Raw genomic sequence first — 18028 nt, 5'->3', positions numbered from 1 at the left:
TTTTTTCTTAAAAAAGAGAGAGAGAGAGAGAAAGAGAGAGAGAGAAAAAAGAAAATCTGTTTTACAACATACGACCACACACTTTGTACTGAAGACTACATTGGCTTACGGACAAGCCGATCAAATATTGATAAAAAGCTGATAAGCTATAATACAAGAAGAGACGCGTTGTTCACCATGGAAACAGGGCTGGGGCTCGGAACAGGATGGGTGGGGGGTTATGGAGGACGCAGGGGGAGGACTGGGAGGGATGGGGGCTTGTCTTGCTAAATCAAGCGTCTGTCTCAGTGGCTCGAAGCCAGAACACGCTGTCTACTTACATATAAGCGTACAGTACATTAAATACAGTTTAATTTTTTTTTTTTATCCAAAAAATACTTTTTTTTCCTTTTTAGCTTTTTTTAAATTCCCAGGTCTGGTAAAAAACCTGACTGCATAGAACCTAACGACTAAGAACAGGTTTCCCTAAGCTTGCATCCTATTAAAAGACCAGGTAAATGTCCTCCTCTGGCAACTCGAATGATATGAACTCTAAAAAGGCACATTGGTAGAAGTGTGAATGTTCAAATTGCATCTGTGGGACCGCTTAGGTGGGGCAAGAGGCTTGGAAGAGGGACTAGGGCTCCGGTTTAGGGCTCATAAGGCTAGGGTCAGCAGAGAAGACAGGACTGGGATCAAACATAGGCCTTGACTGAGGAGGGTCCAAACTGGGGTGAGGGTGAAAGGGGACTGTCAGATTGACACCAGACAAATATTGGGCGATATTGCAGATATTCCAATTACTTTTGCTGGAGAGTAGACCTTGATGCATAGCAATGCAAAAGTTTTCTTCCGAATTTATCTGGTCCTGATTTATTTGTTCGAGTTCTCGCCTGTTGATGACTTTTGTCACGACCAGCACCGGCTTGTCCTAATCCGGTCAATTTCGTTCCTGACTCGCTCCTGACTTCCATCAAATTTCTACACAACAAACCTTGGCAGGTCGAAGGTCAAGAGGCAGCACTTTGAAACGCTGAAGTGATATACTGCATTAGTTAGGCTTGTGGATTGGACTTCAGACTTAACTGATCTGGATTAATCCAAATATGCCAAATTTGAACAAAAGTTTTAAATTCATATTAATATTGTGCAATCAAGACAATCCAAATTTATGAACCGTACATCAGGCTTTCTGGACTCAGGACACTCAAGAATATACTGGTTTTATTCTGGGGGCCAAGGCTGGCCACAAGTGCTGCTGACTAGTGATGATGCCGAATCAGCCGGTCTGAAATCCTAAAACCTACTCTAATCTGGTAGGCATATAGCATATGATTTAGGATCTGCTAACATTTACTTCTTTGGGAAAGAGGCACCAATTGTGCCATCATTCAGCTGCATGTCTAGCTAATCTAGCTGGAAATAGTCACATTACGACTCCTCTCCACTATGGATGTCTGATTTTCCAGTCCCATCCAGTCCAGACAGTCCTCTTCTCTAATGGGAACCCACTGGGACTGCAGACTTTTGATTAGATCTGAATCTCTAGTCTCTATTATATCAATCTAGGCACCCATCCGCTATTGGTCTGACAACGATTAGCCTCTGGGGGCAAATATTCTGGATCTGGAGTAGCAAGTGGATTTACGTGCACTTGCTTTCTTGTGCACCTATCATTTTAGCTTAAAAACAAATATTTGCATATAAAAGCCAACCAATTTTTAAAAATCATTGTCAGATGATAGTTGGGCTGCACCTCAAAAGTGGGAGGATCGAATTGTCAGACCGAGACCCTCAGTCGACTCAGACTGTTTCAAGTCGAGTTGTCATTTTCGTCTGTGAACTTCTGGGAATGTTTTGGTCCCCAGATTTTGCTGCGGATTTCGCTCGTTCATAGCAAGTAGTCTCTTGCTTTTGTTGATATTTAATGTTGTCAAAAAATGTTGTGCATTTGCGATCTGTCTTTAACGCCATTAGCTTGTTTACTAATTACACAATTGTCACTGTCAGACTTTAAAACTTTGTATGAAAAACACGAATCATCAAATATCCGTATTGAACTGCCAAATTAGATCCAGGTGGCATAATTGTGAGTTGGGTACAGCCCTGGACAATAGCCGATGGGTTCTGAGATTGCATTTTTTTGGCCAATGCGTTTACTTTCTGCTCAAACGTTATAATACTGCTCTACAGTCCAACTACAAACGACCATAAATGAAAGCTAGAATACTTCTTATAACAAAATGTTATACTGTTGTCTACAGATTATCCATGTATAGAGATTACTGCGATGTTGTGCACTGCTAATGAATGACCAATGAAATCTGATGGTCCTCAAGTATATCTGACCACAAATGTCAATCAGAAAGTCCCCTAAGGTTGGAACCAAGGGTAGGGCGAAGTCTGAGGTCGAGATTTAGGGTTATGATCAGCCAAATATTAAACCAGGAAATGAGGGAATCTATTGAATCCAACTCAGGAATGCTTGGACAACTGCTGCTTGGCCCCCAGAAGAAAATTATACACCCCTCACCCTGATGATTGTTCCCTTGCTTCCCCTGCAGCGTCGTCATCATTTAGACCTCTAGACTCTCTTTTTGTCCTCCTCTCCCTCCATCTCTAGCTCCTCTGGATGTTCAATCTTTTCTCCTTAACCTTCCATGACTCCCAAAACTCTCATTTTTCAGGCCTTTAAGATGTCCAGAGCACTCGATTCAAGTAGATTGTGATTCAGGGAATGTGCTAAACGTGGAATTCACTTCAGTGCTCAGCCCGGCCCTCTTCCCTCTCATCCAGCCATCCATCCAGCATTTCCATCATCCGTCCATCCTCTCAACCATCTGCCCAGTAATCCTTTGATGACAGCAAAGGCCTGGACACCTTTTCGAACTCTGCCCGCTCTGCCCATGCTGATAAATATCTGACAAAGGACTGGATGTTTGCTTGCATCTGCACTACAAACCCACGACAACAATCTCAGATGAAGATGTTGAGAAAAGTCTTTCTTTCCTGCCGCATTTAGAAGTACACTTTTTCATTACTGCATGATTCTTCCTTCACGTTTTTCTTCCGATAATTCCTCTACCTTCAGTAATTTTTAACACCCCAGTCCCTCTGGAGTCGCTCACTGATTGATTGATTAACTGATTGATTCTTTAGGTATTCTCTTCCTCCCAGTAGATACACACGGGCCATTTGGGTACAACCGTTCACACCAAAAAATTTCGTACAATTTTGCCACTTGCCAACAAAGTCAACATGGCTATTAGCATAAAACACTAATAAAAATACATAAACGTTCAGATTTTTTTTAAACACTGACCATCTACTGTAAATGTCTGCAGGTTTAGAGGGAATGCATTAGAAGGGGAAGAATTAGTTGCCCCTGTTTAGCCCCGTTTCCTTTGAGGCATCTATGATAGTCAAAACTAATTTTTTGTTCATATGACTCGGCATATAAAGCACCTAATATTTTCATTTCAATTGATACTTGAACCTGTGAAAACGCGTGGTTGGCACGGGGGATGTATGAGCGGGCAGCTTGCTTCCGTGATACCTCCAGGAATTTTCCTGTTCTCTTTTTTTTGTGTTTGCTTTGCTTCTCCGTGTGTATCTATCTGACTGGTTTGCATCCAAGAGGAGATCAGGCACAGCTTCATCCACAGTGTGGCGTTAGATTGCCATTCAGTCAGAGACGCGCCGAAGCTGCATTCAACAACAGCTGCGCAATGTTGCTTAAAAAAAACAAACTCTTTAAACACTTTGTGATATGTTTTGCTCCGTTCTGAACAACCCTCCCCAACCCGTACCCTCCTCACTGCCCGCGTCCAGTTGCACTTTTTCAACAAGTTTTTTGTCATTTTTTTTCCTTTTCTCGTATATATATACTATATATAGAACCCTTTTGTTCTTTAAAACTGGGAATGCTGATAAAACAAGAAGTACAAGAAGAAGAATTTCTTGGATGATGTGATTCCAAAGACGTTTGTCCATTTGCTGTCACTTTGTGTCAAAAGCTCCCACAAACTGCCACTTTGTAGCAGCCATGTTACAGCGGCCGTTTAACGTCTCCACAAAGTAGCATCCAGTTCACTTCGGCTGGAGATGCAAAGTGACGAAAGCGACTAATGTGACTCTGCAGTTCGTGTTCTCGACAGAAGAAGGAGACGAAGGTGAAGAGGAGGATCAGAGACAGACGAGAGGAGAGAAGGAGGCCGATCTGATTGGTTAGGCCGAAGATCCAGAGAATCTGATTGGTCAGGCTGAAGCAACGACAGGGTTGATCGATTGCCGGGTTGTCATGGAAACGCCGTCAGAGGAAGTGGTCACTCATCATCTTGATGAACTCTGGCACCTTGGACCTGTAGAGACAAAGAGAGAAAAAAAGGGGAATTAGGAGTCACGTACACAATGTAAACACAAATAGAACAAATTAGTTTGCGTGAACTGGGCTAAAATTATATTTCAACAGCGAAGTACGTGAAATTTCACCTCATCATCCATGGCCAACTGACTGACAGGGAAAATTAAGCTTTTTGTTAAAGTTACTTTGTGTCCAGAAAAATAGCCAAATGACTGAAGCAGCTCTAAAACTGGACTTGTCGGAGTCTGCTATATATAAAAGGAGGTCATCTGCATATAGCGATAATTTAGCGGTATTTATTTCACCCCATAACAAAAGAAAAGCAAAAAATATTAAGTTTGTGCTGTCATAAAAAAAAGAGCTCAGGGAGTGCAGAAATAAAAGGGGATCATGTTCTGGGGGGAATGAACATCCCCAATGAAATCCATGGCAATTAAGGCTAAATCTGTCTTGAAACTTTGTATTTCTTATGTAGAAGAGGAAAAGGTCCACACTGAGCAAATTACTACTATTCATCCATGAAAATCCATAGCTAATTTCATGTTTTTCTGGACAGCAGTACTTAATAAGGATGGTTATCATTTTAAAAATTACAATACCATAGTCACTTTAACTGCTGCTGGTTTTGTTTGCTTGTGTGTGTGTTTGTATTGTGTATTGTATTGGGTTGTACATAAAAAAAGGGATAGCTGTTTATACTGTATTTGGTTGTATATAAAATTGGGATAGTTGTCCATATCCTGGCGGTTTGTATATACAATTTGGGAAATCATTTATGTAGAATGTAAATGTGTATATAGGGGTAGGAATAAATAAATGTGTACTTCTTCTTACTCCTCTTGAGCGTGTGATATTTAAGTTAAACAGGCTTAAGTATTTGTTATTGAGATTGATATATAGGTTTTGTATTGGCTGTCTTTTTTGTCCTTTTGTTTTTGTTCGTTGCACTTGGACATAAAGCTTGTTTGCTTTCATTTGTGTATTTTGTTTTGTTTCATGTTCAAAATAAAGAATCATTCATTCATTCCAGTACCCTTAAAATGACACTGATACCAACAGAGTACTTAATTCAATATCCATAACGTACATGATGGTATGGCCATACTTTCAAACAATTTAGTGGCATCTCAGTACGCTGAACTGCCAACTCCTTCGAATACTGTCTTGACTTCACCACACTACAGGATGGTATATAGCTGCTGCTGCAGGAGTGTGAGCTCTGCACCGAGGTTTGTTGTGAGAGAGCGGTTGCACACACACAGCGACAGGGCTAACTGTTTGCATGACAAGGCTAATGCTAAACATTGAGCTGTGTCAGTGTCCGTTTTTTGGGACCATTCAACAGCTCGGTGTCTGATGTTAGCTTAGCTCGTGCTACCCGGGCAGATGTTGAACTGACCGATCACCAGGACGAGAGTGGCTCCTGTGATGGCAATAACAGAAAGTTTACTGATCTGGGGGTTAGTCGAAATGATCCAGGACTAGACCCCCGGTAGAAAAAGGTAAATGCAGTTATCATTGCATTGGAGACATTTCGATACTCCTACCTGGAACTGTTTATCTTTTCCTTTTTTTTCTTTCAAACCCTAAAGGTATTGAGCACAAATACTCAGTGCATGATTTGAAAATGATCAATAGGAATGTGAAGTATACATGCAATGCAGCGATGCGCTATAGTTCAAGGGTACATCACTGCTGGGGTGTGGTCTTTATCTTTTTATGAGAATGTTGCTTTACAGGAAACTTCAAAATACTTTGGGCCCAGATATATCTGTCATGCATGTCACTGAAAAATCTGAATGTATTTATTAATACGTCATATAACTCAGGATGCATCCTTGCAGGATTGAAAATATTAATAAATCTCTTTAAAATGTTGGTGTTTTTGGTCCTTTTCCTTGTACTTTAAGTCAATAATGTGCTGTGCAACGTTCACAACCTCAAAGCGGCACAAACCTTCTGTGTATATATACAGAAGAAAGGACATTACTTCATTTCTTTGACTGTAAAGCTTCTGTAGATAAGAAACTTGTGTTTTTTTTCTTAGGTCACTGCCCCTCCTTATCAAGGACCTTTGCTACCTCAAGAGATCAGGAAACACATTAGTGAACCTGCTCCACAAATCAACATGCAAACACAAGTACCATTCAAATGTCTTCATAGCAAACAAAGTTGTAGAGCAAAGAGGACAAGGACAAACACACACAGTCACACATTAAAATCACACTTACTGCCAATCTGTTGTTAAAATGTACCCAGACCAGACAGAAACTCAAGTTCTGGCCTCTGTTTTTTGCCAGCTGAAACATCAGCTCTGCCAGACATTAACTGTCGGGAACTGAACGACGCAAAAATTCATTCAAATAAGTGAAAAAATCTGATTTAATGGCATTTGGTCTCCGTGTTGTCTGTGTAAGTTTTAACCTTTTTTTCCCGTTAACAGTACAAATGCTACAACTGGAAAAATAAAATGTGAATACTGCTTGTCACAAGCCGAGCGCCGTCTAGTTCCACTAAACTGGAGAAAGGCAGACGTCTCTACAGCAGATATCTCCAAGTCTGCAACTCACACCGAAACAATCTAGATTAATAAATAGCTCTACAAGTGAGAGGAAAAATAATTAGTTTTGATTTTGGCATGAACTGGCCCTTTAAATCTCTATGTGAACAATCACCTCTATTTGAATGAATGAGTAACTCATATTTTTAAAGTTGGACACCAAATACGAAGTCTTTGGCAAGCTTAGTGCACCTTTATCAATAAAACTGATCAAGCTTTTTTTCAGTTTGTTGATATAAACTTAATAACGATATTTGAACTTTATCTTTCAAGTCATATTTTTGTTACGGTTTCTATTATTCTATTCTGCAGGAAACAAATAGTTAAAAAGCACACAGACGCTAAATTAATCGTATTGGACATTTTCCGGACAAATGATAACATGTCCATATTTTGGGATAACTTGGGAGCCAAATGTTGACTTATTAAGGCATGTTTAGTTTGCCAAATGTCTTAAATTTCATGGCAAGTGATTTAATAAAATGTTTTCTTGAAGTTTCTGGATTGGTTTCTGGTTTCTGAATTCCGATTCTTTGGTTTGAGTTAAAGGTACAACAGCAGATTAGTTTATAAGTGAAATCTTCTGACCATCAGGGGGGAGGAGATGTTGCTGCGTTTTACATTTGTCCCAAGGGGTTCGACCCGTCGCCCATGGCGGCGGCGGCGTGGTGCGCGGCGGCCAGCGACAGGGGCGCCCCGTCCGATGACACGGTGACCTTCTCCTCCTCGCGACGCTTCAGACAGGCCGCCTTGGGGTTCAGGTTTCGCTCTGGGGAGGAAGAGCAGAGAAAGAGAGGAGAGATTGTTTATTATTGTTATTTCTGGTGTTTTATGTCTGTAAATACGTGTTCTGACTGTTTTTTCTGTCTCTTTTCTTTTACGTTCTTTGTGCTGTGTCACTAAATCAGCAGAGACTGAGGCCAAAAACTTCAGTCAGGTTGAGCACAAACAACAGGTGCCACTGCTGCCCTCTACTGGAGTTCTTGGAGCACAACATGTGCTGGAAATCCAATTTGACCTCTTGATCCCAAAATTTCCACCTTAAATTTCTCTTTTAGTAGCTTTGGAGTTTGAAAAAAATGAACATTTTAGATATAAGAATATTTAAAATTTAGAATATTACCAGCTGTGTCATTTTATAATTAAACTACAGCTGGTTATGCATAGAAAGTATAAAAATATTAAAAAACAGGGAAAAAAAAGTCTCACATTTTTACCATATTTGCATCTATCACATTTAATGCACTTAAAACTAATAAAACTAATTTAAATATATATTTTTTTACGTCAAAGAGTTTCCTTTCAGAATAAAGTGGGATAATAGTTGGAGATTAGTGATCATTTTTATTATTTTGAGATTTTCTTTCAATAAATGAACACAAACTAGTTTAAAATTAAATGTATACAATCTTGATGTTGGCATACGAGCATGGTGAATTATCCAAGGTCATATTTTTAGGAACATCAAACATCAAAATACAGCATTTTGTTGGTGTATTTTGGTGCATTTGTGTTTTTTTCTGTAGTCAGTTATTCTAATGAACAACCAGTGTATTTACAATAAATAAAAACATAAATAAACAGGGATATAAGCAAACAAATCTGGTGCAGGTACCAGGGTCAAAGGTCACGTTTTTATCCGAAACATACCTCGGACTTGTTGCTCCAGACTGAGGATGACGGCCACGGCCTGGTGCAGGATCAGTAACTTGGTCTGAGGTTTGTCGCTCTTCAGGTGCAGCTGCACCATCCTGCCCAGCTCCTTGAACGCCTCGTTGATGTCGCGGACGCGCAGACGCTCCCGCGCGTTGTTGGCCATCCTCCGTTCCCTTTCTCTCTCCATCTTCTGCTCCGGAGAAAGGTCCTCGTCGTCGTTGTTGCTACGGTGACCGAGGAAAAGGGGAAGCAGGGAATGAGGGTAGGAGGAAGAGGAGGATTTGAGGATGACAGTTCGCTCATCTTAACGCAAACCTGCAGTTTGCTGAATGTTGCTGACTTTCACAAGATGATTCACTGAGTGAACAAATAACGAGAAACAAAGCTTGGGAACGAACATCATGTGCTGCATTCTGGGTATTTTTAGAGTCAGCCACAGTTATCAGCTGTTTGTTTACAGCTGAGTTCACGGAAAATAAACAGTGAATATCCAGAAGAGAAAAATGTGCTCTAAGACAAGCTGTAGAAGGTGTCATGTGTCTGTGGCGACTTTTCCATGGGCGCACCTGACATGATGCATTTGCAATGTTTCCCCGACGCAATTTTCTACTTTTACCTTTACTTTCTGTGTAGCGTTACTTTTGAAAACCATGTCTACGAGTTTGGGAAGAACCTGTTTAGTTCTCGGCTGCTCTAACAGTAGCGGAAAACTTCAACTTTGAAAAAAAAAAGTTAATGCGAAATATATACGGCTTTCCATGATGAAGAGCGTCCCTGTCTGAGTCCGTACAGTCTACAAAGATTCTCCGGGCGTGTTGTCAGATGTTCGCCAGATCGAGAATATTAACAGGGAACATTCCCACAACACTGGCAAACATTACCTACAAGTTGTAAAGTGTTTTAAAGAAAGCATGGCTTCAGAGGGGTCATTCATGTTTTTGCTTTGGTCTCCGTAGTTCTGCTTCACGCTCGGCACTTGGGAGAAGTTTCAGTTGGTTGCAATCTGAAATCTCACCACTAGATGGCACACTAGACCTTTGTAGATTTTAATCTTATTTCAAGATGCTGCCGCCTGAAAATAATGAACATTTAGTGTGAATTTAATCACCTAAATTAATCAGTTTTGAGCAAAACTTCTCACTGAATTGGTGTTGACAGTGAATTCGGATTGACTTTATTAATTATAATATGTCAATTTAAGACTTAGTACTTCTGAACCTGTGCAGCTGAGTCCGTCTCATTTGCCATTTCTGGTGACTATTTTTCATGAATGTGTGGATGTAGCTGGCTAGCTATGTGGAAAGTTGAGCTCACCATATTTAAATCCTACTCACATTAGACCTTTAAAGACAATGCAAATAAAGGCGTGCCACGTGAGGTCAATAAGGCGACAGATAAGCAGCTGACGAAAGGTTTGATGGCTTACATGATGATATGTTCCCAAACCTTGCAAACACAGCATGAGCAATATTTATTTTCATCTGTTTCTTAACGACATCATCATGTGCATCATCATCATCATCATCATCATCATGACCGCCACTGTCATGTATAATCTCTAGGTTTGGGATCCACATGTTTCTGATTTCTCCTCCAGGTGAAAAAACATAATTGGAGGGTTGAAGGCCGCTCAGCTGCATCCAGAACGGGAAATCAACACTTTGACCAACGCCAACAGTTTTAATCTTTTACCTATAATGTAACTGTAACTCTATATAAAGAGTGAATTTGATACCTTTTTGTCTTTTAACCCTTTTAAACCTGTGTCATCACTTTTCTTGCACTGCTTTCGGACGCCTTTCGCAAGTATTTAAACCTTGGACCCTTAAATTGATGCAATTTCTTTCAAAAATATGGGGAAAAAAGAGCAACTTTGTAATAAATGTTTCACAAATTGCAATAAATTAATAGATTTAGATAATTATTTTTAAAAAGCAAGGGAAAATGTGTAGGTAAAACAAAGGAAAAAGGAGGCAAAACTATATATTATATTATAATTATGTTACAAAATTAATATAATTTTAAGCACCTTTTCACAGTTTTTTCCCTTGTTTTATTTAAATTATCTTAGGTAATTTTCTTTACTTTTTAAATTTTTTTTGTATTACTCTGTCATTTTTTTCTTTTGCTGCTCATTGACTTTTTTCAGTGTATTTGAAAGTAATAAATCCAACTTACTCCAGTTTCTAAGGGCTAAAACATGTTTAAAACCTTCTTTGAAGGTTTTCAGTTTCCCCACAACAACAAGAAATTTCATTTTCAGTGTTTCCGTCTGTGTTGATTCCCCAGCTCTGGATGTGAGGCAGCACCTCTTTGAGAATATTGACTGTCGGGCTCTACTCTGTTGTGTGAGAAACAGTTAAAACCAGGCCCAAGACCGTGGAGAGACTGGCGGGATCAACCAGGAGCTGCATGTCAACCAGGAGTCTCTCTGAGGCTTAAGAGCGCTTTCACAGCTCAGGAAGATGTTAAAAAGAGAGAGACGCCTGTTTGACGCAGACAGGAAGTCTCTGTTAACTGACGTATTTAGCTGCTTCTCATCACACTTGGTCACTTCATCAAAGTCCAGAGGCTGGTTCCCAAAACACACACACTCACTTGTTGTCCTTCCTTGTGACATTTGGCCGAAAATTCTATATCATGAATGAACGAAAGAAAAAAAAAGCCACAAAGTCAAATTCAACACCTCCTGGAGAGCTTTTGTTCACCAATAACACTTTGAACAAAGAAGGCGTGTGAGTCTGTGGGTGTTTTGGGACGCGTGTCCCAGCCCAGCTGAGGGGTTTGATGGAAGCAGACGTCTGCGAGGTGGCTAACCTAGATCTTAACCTCTCAATTGATTTTAGGTCCTTGCTGTCGGCGTCCTCCTTCTTGGGGTCCAGGGACTTCGTGTCCTGCAGGAGGTTCTCGTCGCCCTCGTCCTCGGACTTGATCTCCGAGCTGACGGAGGACGTGCTCTGTCCCTGGAGGCCTCCGGACAAGGCTGCAGGAGGAAGGAGAGGACGGGTTAGGAGGTGCGCACAGATATATACAATAAATAACTTGTTGCTGTGCGGTGAGAGTCTAAAAATCTCTCTTGCTTTCTGAAACAGCCGACTAACAGACACACTTTATATCAAAGTGACTTAACCCTTTAACACCTGATTCGACATTAGTTTTCTTGTGCTGCACTCAGAGAAATCAAGCCAATTTGCTTATATTTCAAAGGGTTAAATCGGCTTCAAATACAAAGCTGTCAGTCTATAAGGTTGCATTCAGTTGCACAAGCGGATCCTCTCATCAATCGATCTGATCAGCTCTGAATGGATGGACATATAAAAAATCCGTCTGAGTCACAAACTGTTGCTGAGGAAAAAAAGACGGAGAGCTCTGCGTTTACAATCAGAATCAGAATCTGAAATACAGCAACTTAGCTTGAATTATTTTAACTTAAGAAATGGCCCGCAAAATTGAAAAAAAAGTAAAGAAAAAAACAAAACAAAAACTAAAAAAAAAAGTTACAGGTAGTCACAGGTAAATTCCCTGAAAATTAGCAAAAAAAAAGGAAAAAAAGAGATATGAAAATGACCATGCATTATTTTAAATATTTTTCTTTTCTGTAAAATAATTTTGAATACATAAGAATAATAAATATAGTTTTCTGGACATTATTTTCCTTTTTTCGATATTTTCCCCACTGCTACTTTTCTAGTTTTTTTTATTTATTTATTTTTTTTTTCAATTTTCAGGACATTTCTTGGCACGTTGCTCATTACATTCTTTCCTAAGTTTCCAAAATAAATCAAACAGCTTCCAAATGTTTTATAAAAGTTGTCTGAATACAGCAAAACAAAACTGATGTTGATTCAGGTTTTAAGGGGTTAAACAGGAGCTACGCATCTTTTTGTATCTGTGTAAGCAATATAAATAAAAACAAATGATAAAAAAGGATAATTATTTTGAAAAGACGACTAATTTAGCAAAGCAATGGCTCAGAAGAAAACATAAGGGTTTCCCGCTCTTCCCATTCTGCCGCCGTGGTGCGAACGCAGATAATTCACCAGGCGACCTCGGAGACGGCGGCGGGGAGAGCTGTGGTGCAAACGTAAAGCGTGTGTGCCCTCTATCTGCCTCCCTCCTCAGCTGAACACAGCAGTCTTTATTTGACGCCTGTATGGATCCGTCACTGGGATGCTGCCAACTTCTCAGTCAACACAAAACACTCTGTTCCTACACACACACACACACACACACACGACCAACTGTCGGCCATTTTGAATCGCCGTCTGCCTGACTGGAGGCATTTTGTGTGCAGCTTTGAGTGACGCCGTGTTTGGTTTGTGTCTGCGTCTCTTTTCCGTACAATTGCTGTGTGTTTGTGCGTAAATAGCTGCTTTTAAAAATCTGTGAGGAGTGACTTTGTGCCTCTGAATGTCCGACTGAACGCAGACACAAACTCGAGGTACGGAGGCTTATTAGCGGCAACATTTTAAAGTCTGAGCCTTAATGTCTCACATTAAACATGGACTCTGGTTTAAGATTAACCCTCTCATACCTGGATGGACATTAGTTTTCTTGCGCTGTGTTCAGACGCCTTTCTTGAGCTTTTTAACCTACGAAACCTGAGAAAATTGGTTTGGTTTCTTTCAAAAAACATAATGAGCAACTCGACAAGAAATGTGCCGCAAATTGCAAAAAAGAAAAAAAGAAAAAGAAAAAGGTGACAAAGAAATGATCCAAAATTAGCTGGAATTATTTGATAATATAAAAGAAAAATAGGGGAAAATGTCCAGAAAAATAACATAATTAAAATAGTAATAATATGAGATCTTTTGTCTGTGTTAGTGCACAAATTGCATCATTCCTTCCAAATATTAAAGTACATTTAATCGAAGTTTCCCGACTAAAAGAAACGATAAGTCAGCTGAATATCCAAAGAATTTAAAACCATGATTATTCACCTTAACGCTGATGTTAAATTGCCAGCATATCAAGTGTGTACCCTTTAAATTTCACTTATAAGTATGTGTAGTAAAATAAAAATAAAATCCCCAAAGTTCTCTAGAGAGATAAAACTAGTTTAAAAGAGGGAAAAAGCAAATATAAAATATAAAAAATATAAAAATAATGTACTTCTAAAATACAAATCTTTACTGTTCATAATAATTTTGAAATTGAGCGAGAGAGGAGGAAACCACAGCTCTGCTACCGAGTTTCAAGTGTCTGCTGCCAAAACCATTTTAATACCCTCTATTTACAGCCTCAACACACACCCTCAACTGTGTGTGTGTGTGTGTGAACGGATGTGTGAGTGAGGAACAACTTCTGCCTGTGTGTGTGTGTGTGTTTCTCTCTCTCTCACCTCATTACACACTTGGCTCTGGCTGCCGCTGGCTGAACTTTGCTGCCAGCAGACTCATTTTCAGCCTTTAAAAACGAGCTCAGGGCTAATTTGCTCCACAGCGCGCTCATATACACTTCTGCTCCATATTCATATCGCACGTACTGTACATTATTTACCCTCCTCGCTGGGCGTTGTGACGCTCCGGCGGTCCAGTCGAGGCTCTGCGATGTGACTCAATGTGTTTTGGGACTATTTGATCCTTGTTTTTAGACATTTTCCGTATTTTCACCTTCTTTTTATATTTGTCGACCTTTGTCACTTTGTTTCTCCTCTTTTCCCCTTCTATCCTGTTCTTTGTTTTGTCTTTTTTCCTGCTTTCCTTTTTATCTTGTTTCATCTTTTCTTCCACATTGTTGATTTCTTTCTCTGCCTTTTTTTAATCTTTCTTCTTATGTATTTCCATCTACTTTTCTGTTGTTGATATCCTTCTTTTTCTTGCTCAATAATATGGTTTTAAGATTATTGTCTCTCTCAGTCTCATATTTGAAGTGTTTTCTCTCTAATTAGCCTCAATGTCATCACTTTCCTCATCTTCATCATCCTCCTTTACTTCTTCTTCTTATTTACAATACCGATGCCGATGTTTTGTTTTGTTATTGTTTTATAATTATAATTCATAACCTCTCTGTTTGCCAGAACAATAAAAAAAAAGAATAAATTCAATCATACTCACTCATGAAACATCCTTTAACAAAACCTTCTTTTCATGAAAACCTTTTTTTAAAATAACTGCATCAAAAGTTTTTTTCACTGTCATAGTTCCCTCTCTAATGTCAACTTGATATTGCTGTGAAAACGTCAAAAACAACTGCATTTAATGTAGTTTCTCTCCAAAAGCTAAATTTTAAAAGATTAGATTTGAATCATGAAAAAAATCATAATTTGCCTTCGCTGAATACTCATTTTTACTGAATAGAGCCTGAATGCATCATAATATATTTTTTTTGTAAGTTTTTTCTCATTTTTGGGCCATTTCTTGTTAAGCTGCTTGTCGCTCTAACATGTTTTTGAGAGAAATCAAGCCAATTTGCTCAGGAATCAAAGGGTTAAAGTGACAGTTCACCCCCAAATCAACAATACATTTGACTTGTGGTGCTCAAAGCCCCCAAAAATCAAATTTCTCTTTCCAAAAATGATGACCCCATTGCTTAAATTTTAAGTATACTGGAGAGAAGGCGGACATCTTTACCGCTGATATCTCTCTGCAGCTCACACTGAAACAATCTAGACTGATAAATAACACGGCAGGTAAGAGGCAGAATATGTATTTTTTTAATTTTGCATGGAAATGTCCTTTAAGACCATTTTGGCTGTTAATAAGAAACGACGTCACATGATTGCAGGTACTTTTTCTAGTTCAAAGCGACTGAAAAAACACGTTTAAGTAGAAAATGTCTGTCTGAAGTAACTAACAGATAATCAGATTACAGGCATAAACTCATCCTGGTATTGTATCACAGATTTGGGGATTAAGGAACGCTGTCAGATGCATGTGTGTAACTGGTGTATCGGGTCTTACCGCGGTACGGGTCGGGCTGGTTGAGGTCCGGCGAGGTGGCCGACTGAACGGGCAGCTGAGGGCCCGGCACCTGACCCGCCATCGAGTGTCCGCCACGCAAACCGCCCACGCCACTGCCGTCTTCTCTGTGAGGGCCCACCTGGAAAACAGAGAAAAAGATGTTTTTTATTTAAACACACAGCTGCTGTGATTCTTTGTGCAGTGCACACAAACTCAGATTTTAACTTCTAAAGTCCAGATGTGGTCTGGGCCTGTTTCAGGTCTGAACCGATGGTTTTCCTCTGGTTTGGCTCTTGGACTCTTATTTTGTTTCATCACAGTGTTGTTTCTAACAGTTGTTTTTTCTTAAATTATACTTCATTTAAATCATAGCTTGTTAAAAATGTCATTTTGACCACTTTGTACTTTTAACCTTCAAGGCCTGCTTTAATATTACACACACTCTTATCGCTTTGTGCACAAAATGAACTTCAAAATCAATCTTTAAAAAATAATATACTTTTTTATTATAATTTATACTTTCATTGAGTTCTTTTAAGTTCTTTTAATCAACATCAGTCCTAATCATACACCAGAATTTTGACCCTCTAAATGACAACTATGTTTTTAGTTAAAAAAACAACAACAACACACACAAAAAATTAATACTTTTATTTATAATACATGCTTAGCAGATGTTTTTTTGGATGATCACAGCCTGGGATATGTCAATGATTAGCAGCAAAATTGATTTTTATGCATTATTATTTTTGCGCAGTGTCACACACATTGGTTTTCAATCTAAACTAAATAAATAAATACATGTCCTGTTTTTTCTCTTTGCATGGTGATGAAATTAATAACTTACTGCTATAATTTGATTGTATCATTTATTATACTCACATATACTTATATCAACTTCTTTACTTCTTAATTTCTATCTTGTTGTTGCTGGATGCACTTTTTGCCGATAGAGTGTTACGTGACTCGAAACAAGTGTAGCTCATTATTTCTGTTATTTCTCAGTGTGAGAACACCAGAGGAGAGGAAGAAAAATGTCACTCTTCAGCATCAAGAAACAATTGGACACATGAGATTGTCATAAAAGTCCACATTGGAAAATAAATCAAACATTGGAGCGAACTTCAAACATAATATGATGAATGTTTCTTTCTTTCCTTTTTCTTTATTTTTCTTTCTTTCCCCACCAGATGTTGTAGTTCAATAACTGGCCTGTTGAGGCATCCTCTGCCTTTCTAAGTCACTGAAGAGCTCCATCTGTCTCTCTCTATCACACACACACACACACACACACACACACACACAAACACACACACACACACTTAGACACATACACATCATCCCCGCCCGATGTTTTCTTCCTCAATTTTTCCAGTACAGTACAACTCAGGTGGGCAAACTGTGCTCCAGACTGCCTCTGCGTGTGTGTGTGTGTGTGTGTGTGTGTGTGTGTGTGTGTGTGTGTGTGTGTGTGTCTCAGCCCAGGTTCATATCTGCATGTCTGACATGTATATTTACACTATTTTCCCCCCTCTTTTTGGAAACTCGAGTGTGTCGCCGTGATTTTCACGTGTGTTTTCGGGGAAATACTGTTGGGGTGCATGTGTGTGTGTGTGTTTGTGTGCTTGGCTGAATCCTATCCATCTGTCTGCCGCACACACGCGCACACACACACACAAACACATGTACACACGACAGCACAACAACTGACAATTATCTTAATGCCCATATGTTTAATTGTGGGATTTCTAATTCCCAGAGCACCGAGCAGCTTCCAGCAGGGACTCACTGTTTTGGCACGAGATGGGCTCTCTTCGTGTGTGTGTGTGTGTGTGTGTGTGTGTGTGTGTGTGTGTGTGTGTGTGTGTGTGTGTGTGTGTGTGTGTGTGAGTGATGCCAGTTTTCTCGTGGCATCCTGCGGTTCACAATAGTCTCTCTCCCTCACCCTCCTCTCCCTGAGCTTCTTACTTTGAACATATCAGCAGGACAGTGGCTCCATATGAATAATGCCGGATATTTATCTGTATATTTATATAAATGTTGCGTAAATGTTTTAAACAACAGTAAGCTGAATGTCAATGTGGATGCAGTGTGGCCGGTCTTTAACAGAGTGATAATGAATTTATACAAAGTTTTTGTCAAGTTATTATATGAAGTTATTATTGTATATTAATGATGGTTTGCTGCTTGGTTTTTAAGGAGTCCTTGAGTACTCTGAAAGGCTCTTATAAAAATCAAAAATCAATAAAATCAATTTAAGAGTTATTATTTATTAAGGATGCCTGATATTTGCTTTTCTTTTGCAGATATCCAATATGCCGATATATAGGAACTCATTTAGCCAATATAGCCAATATATATATATATATATATATATATATATATATATATATATTTTATATATATATATATATATATATATATATATATATATATATATATATATATATATATATATATTTTTTTTTTTTTTTTTTCTTCCTTGTCAAAACCTGCACCTACACGTTCCATGATGCAACTCGACTGCTGAAAGTTCGGTCAGATATTCGGGTGTATTAAACTAGGCTT

The 18028-nt window shown here is 39.1% G+C and overlaps 1 protein-coding gene across 1 annotated transcript in view; it reads right to left on the bottom strand.

Moving 5' to 3' along the window:
• The window catches only part of LOC121959979 (transcription factor 4-like), a 263772-nt gene continuing 245744 nt past the window's right edge, over nt 1–18028 (bottom strand). Inside the window, exons 16-20 of the mRNA XM_042509549.1 lie at nt 15461–15599; nt 11388–11541; nt 8553–8782; nt 7524–7671; nt 1–4340 (exon numbers count right to left, since the gene is read on the bottom strand). Of these exons, the coding sequence (XP_042365483.1) occupies nt 4292–4340; nt 7524–7671; nt 8553–8782; nt 11388–11541; nt 15461–15599 (720 nt within the window). The 3' untranslated portion in view covers nt 1–4291. The remainder of the gene's footprint in view (nt 4341–7523; nt 7672–8552; nt 8783–11387; nt 11542–15460; nt 15600–18028) is intronic.

This window comes from Plectropomus leopardus, chromosome 20 (genome assembly GCF_008729295.1).
Source record: "Plectropomus leopardus isolate mb chromosome 20, YSFRI_Pleo_2.0, whole genome shotgun sequence".
Taxonomy (NCBI): domain Eukaryota; kingdom Metazoa; phylum Chordata; class Actinopteri; order Perciformes; family Serranidae; genus Plectropomus; species Plectropomus leopardus.
Note: the sequence above shows the minus strand (reverse complement) of the source record. Positions and strands in the feature narration are given on the sequence as shown.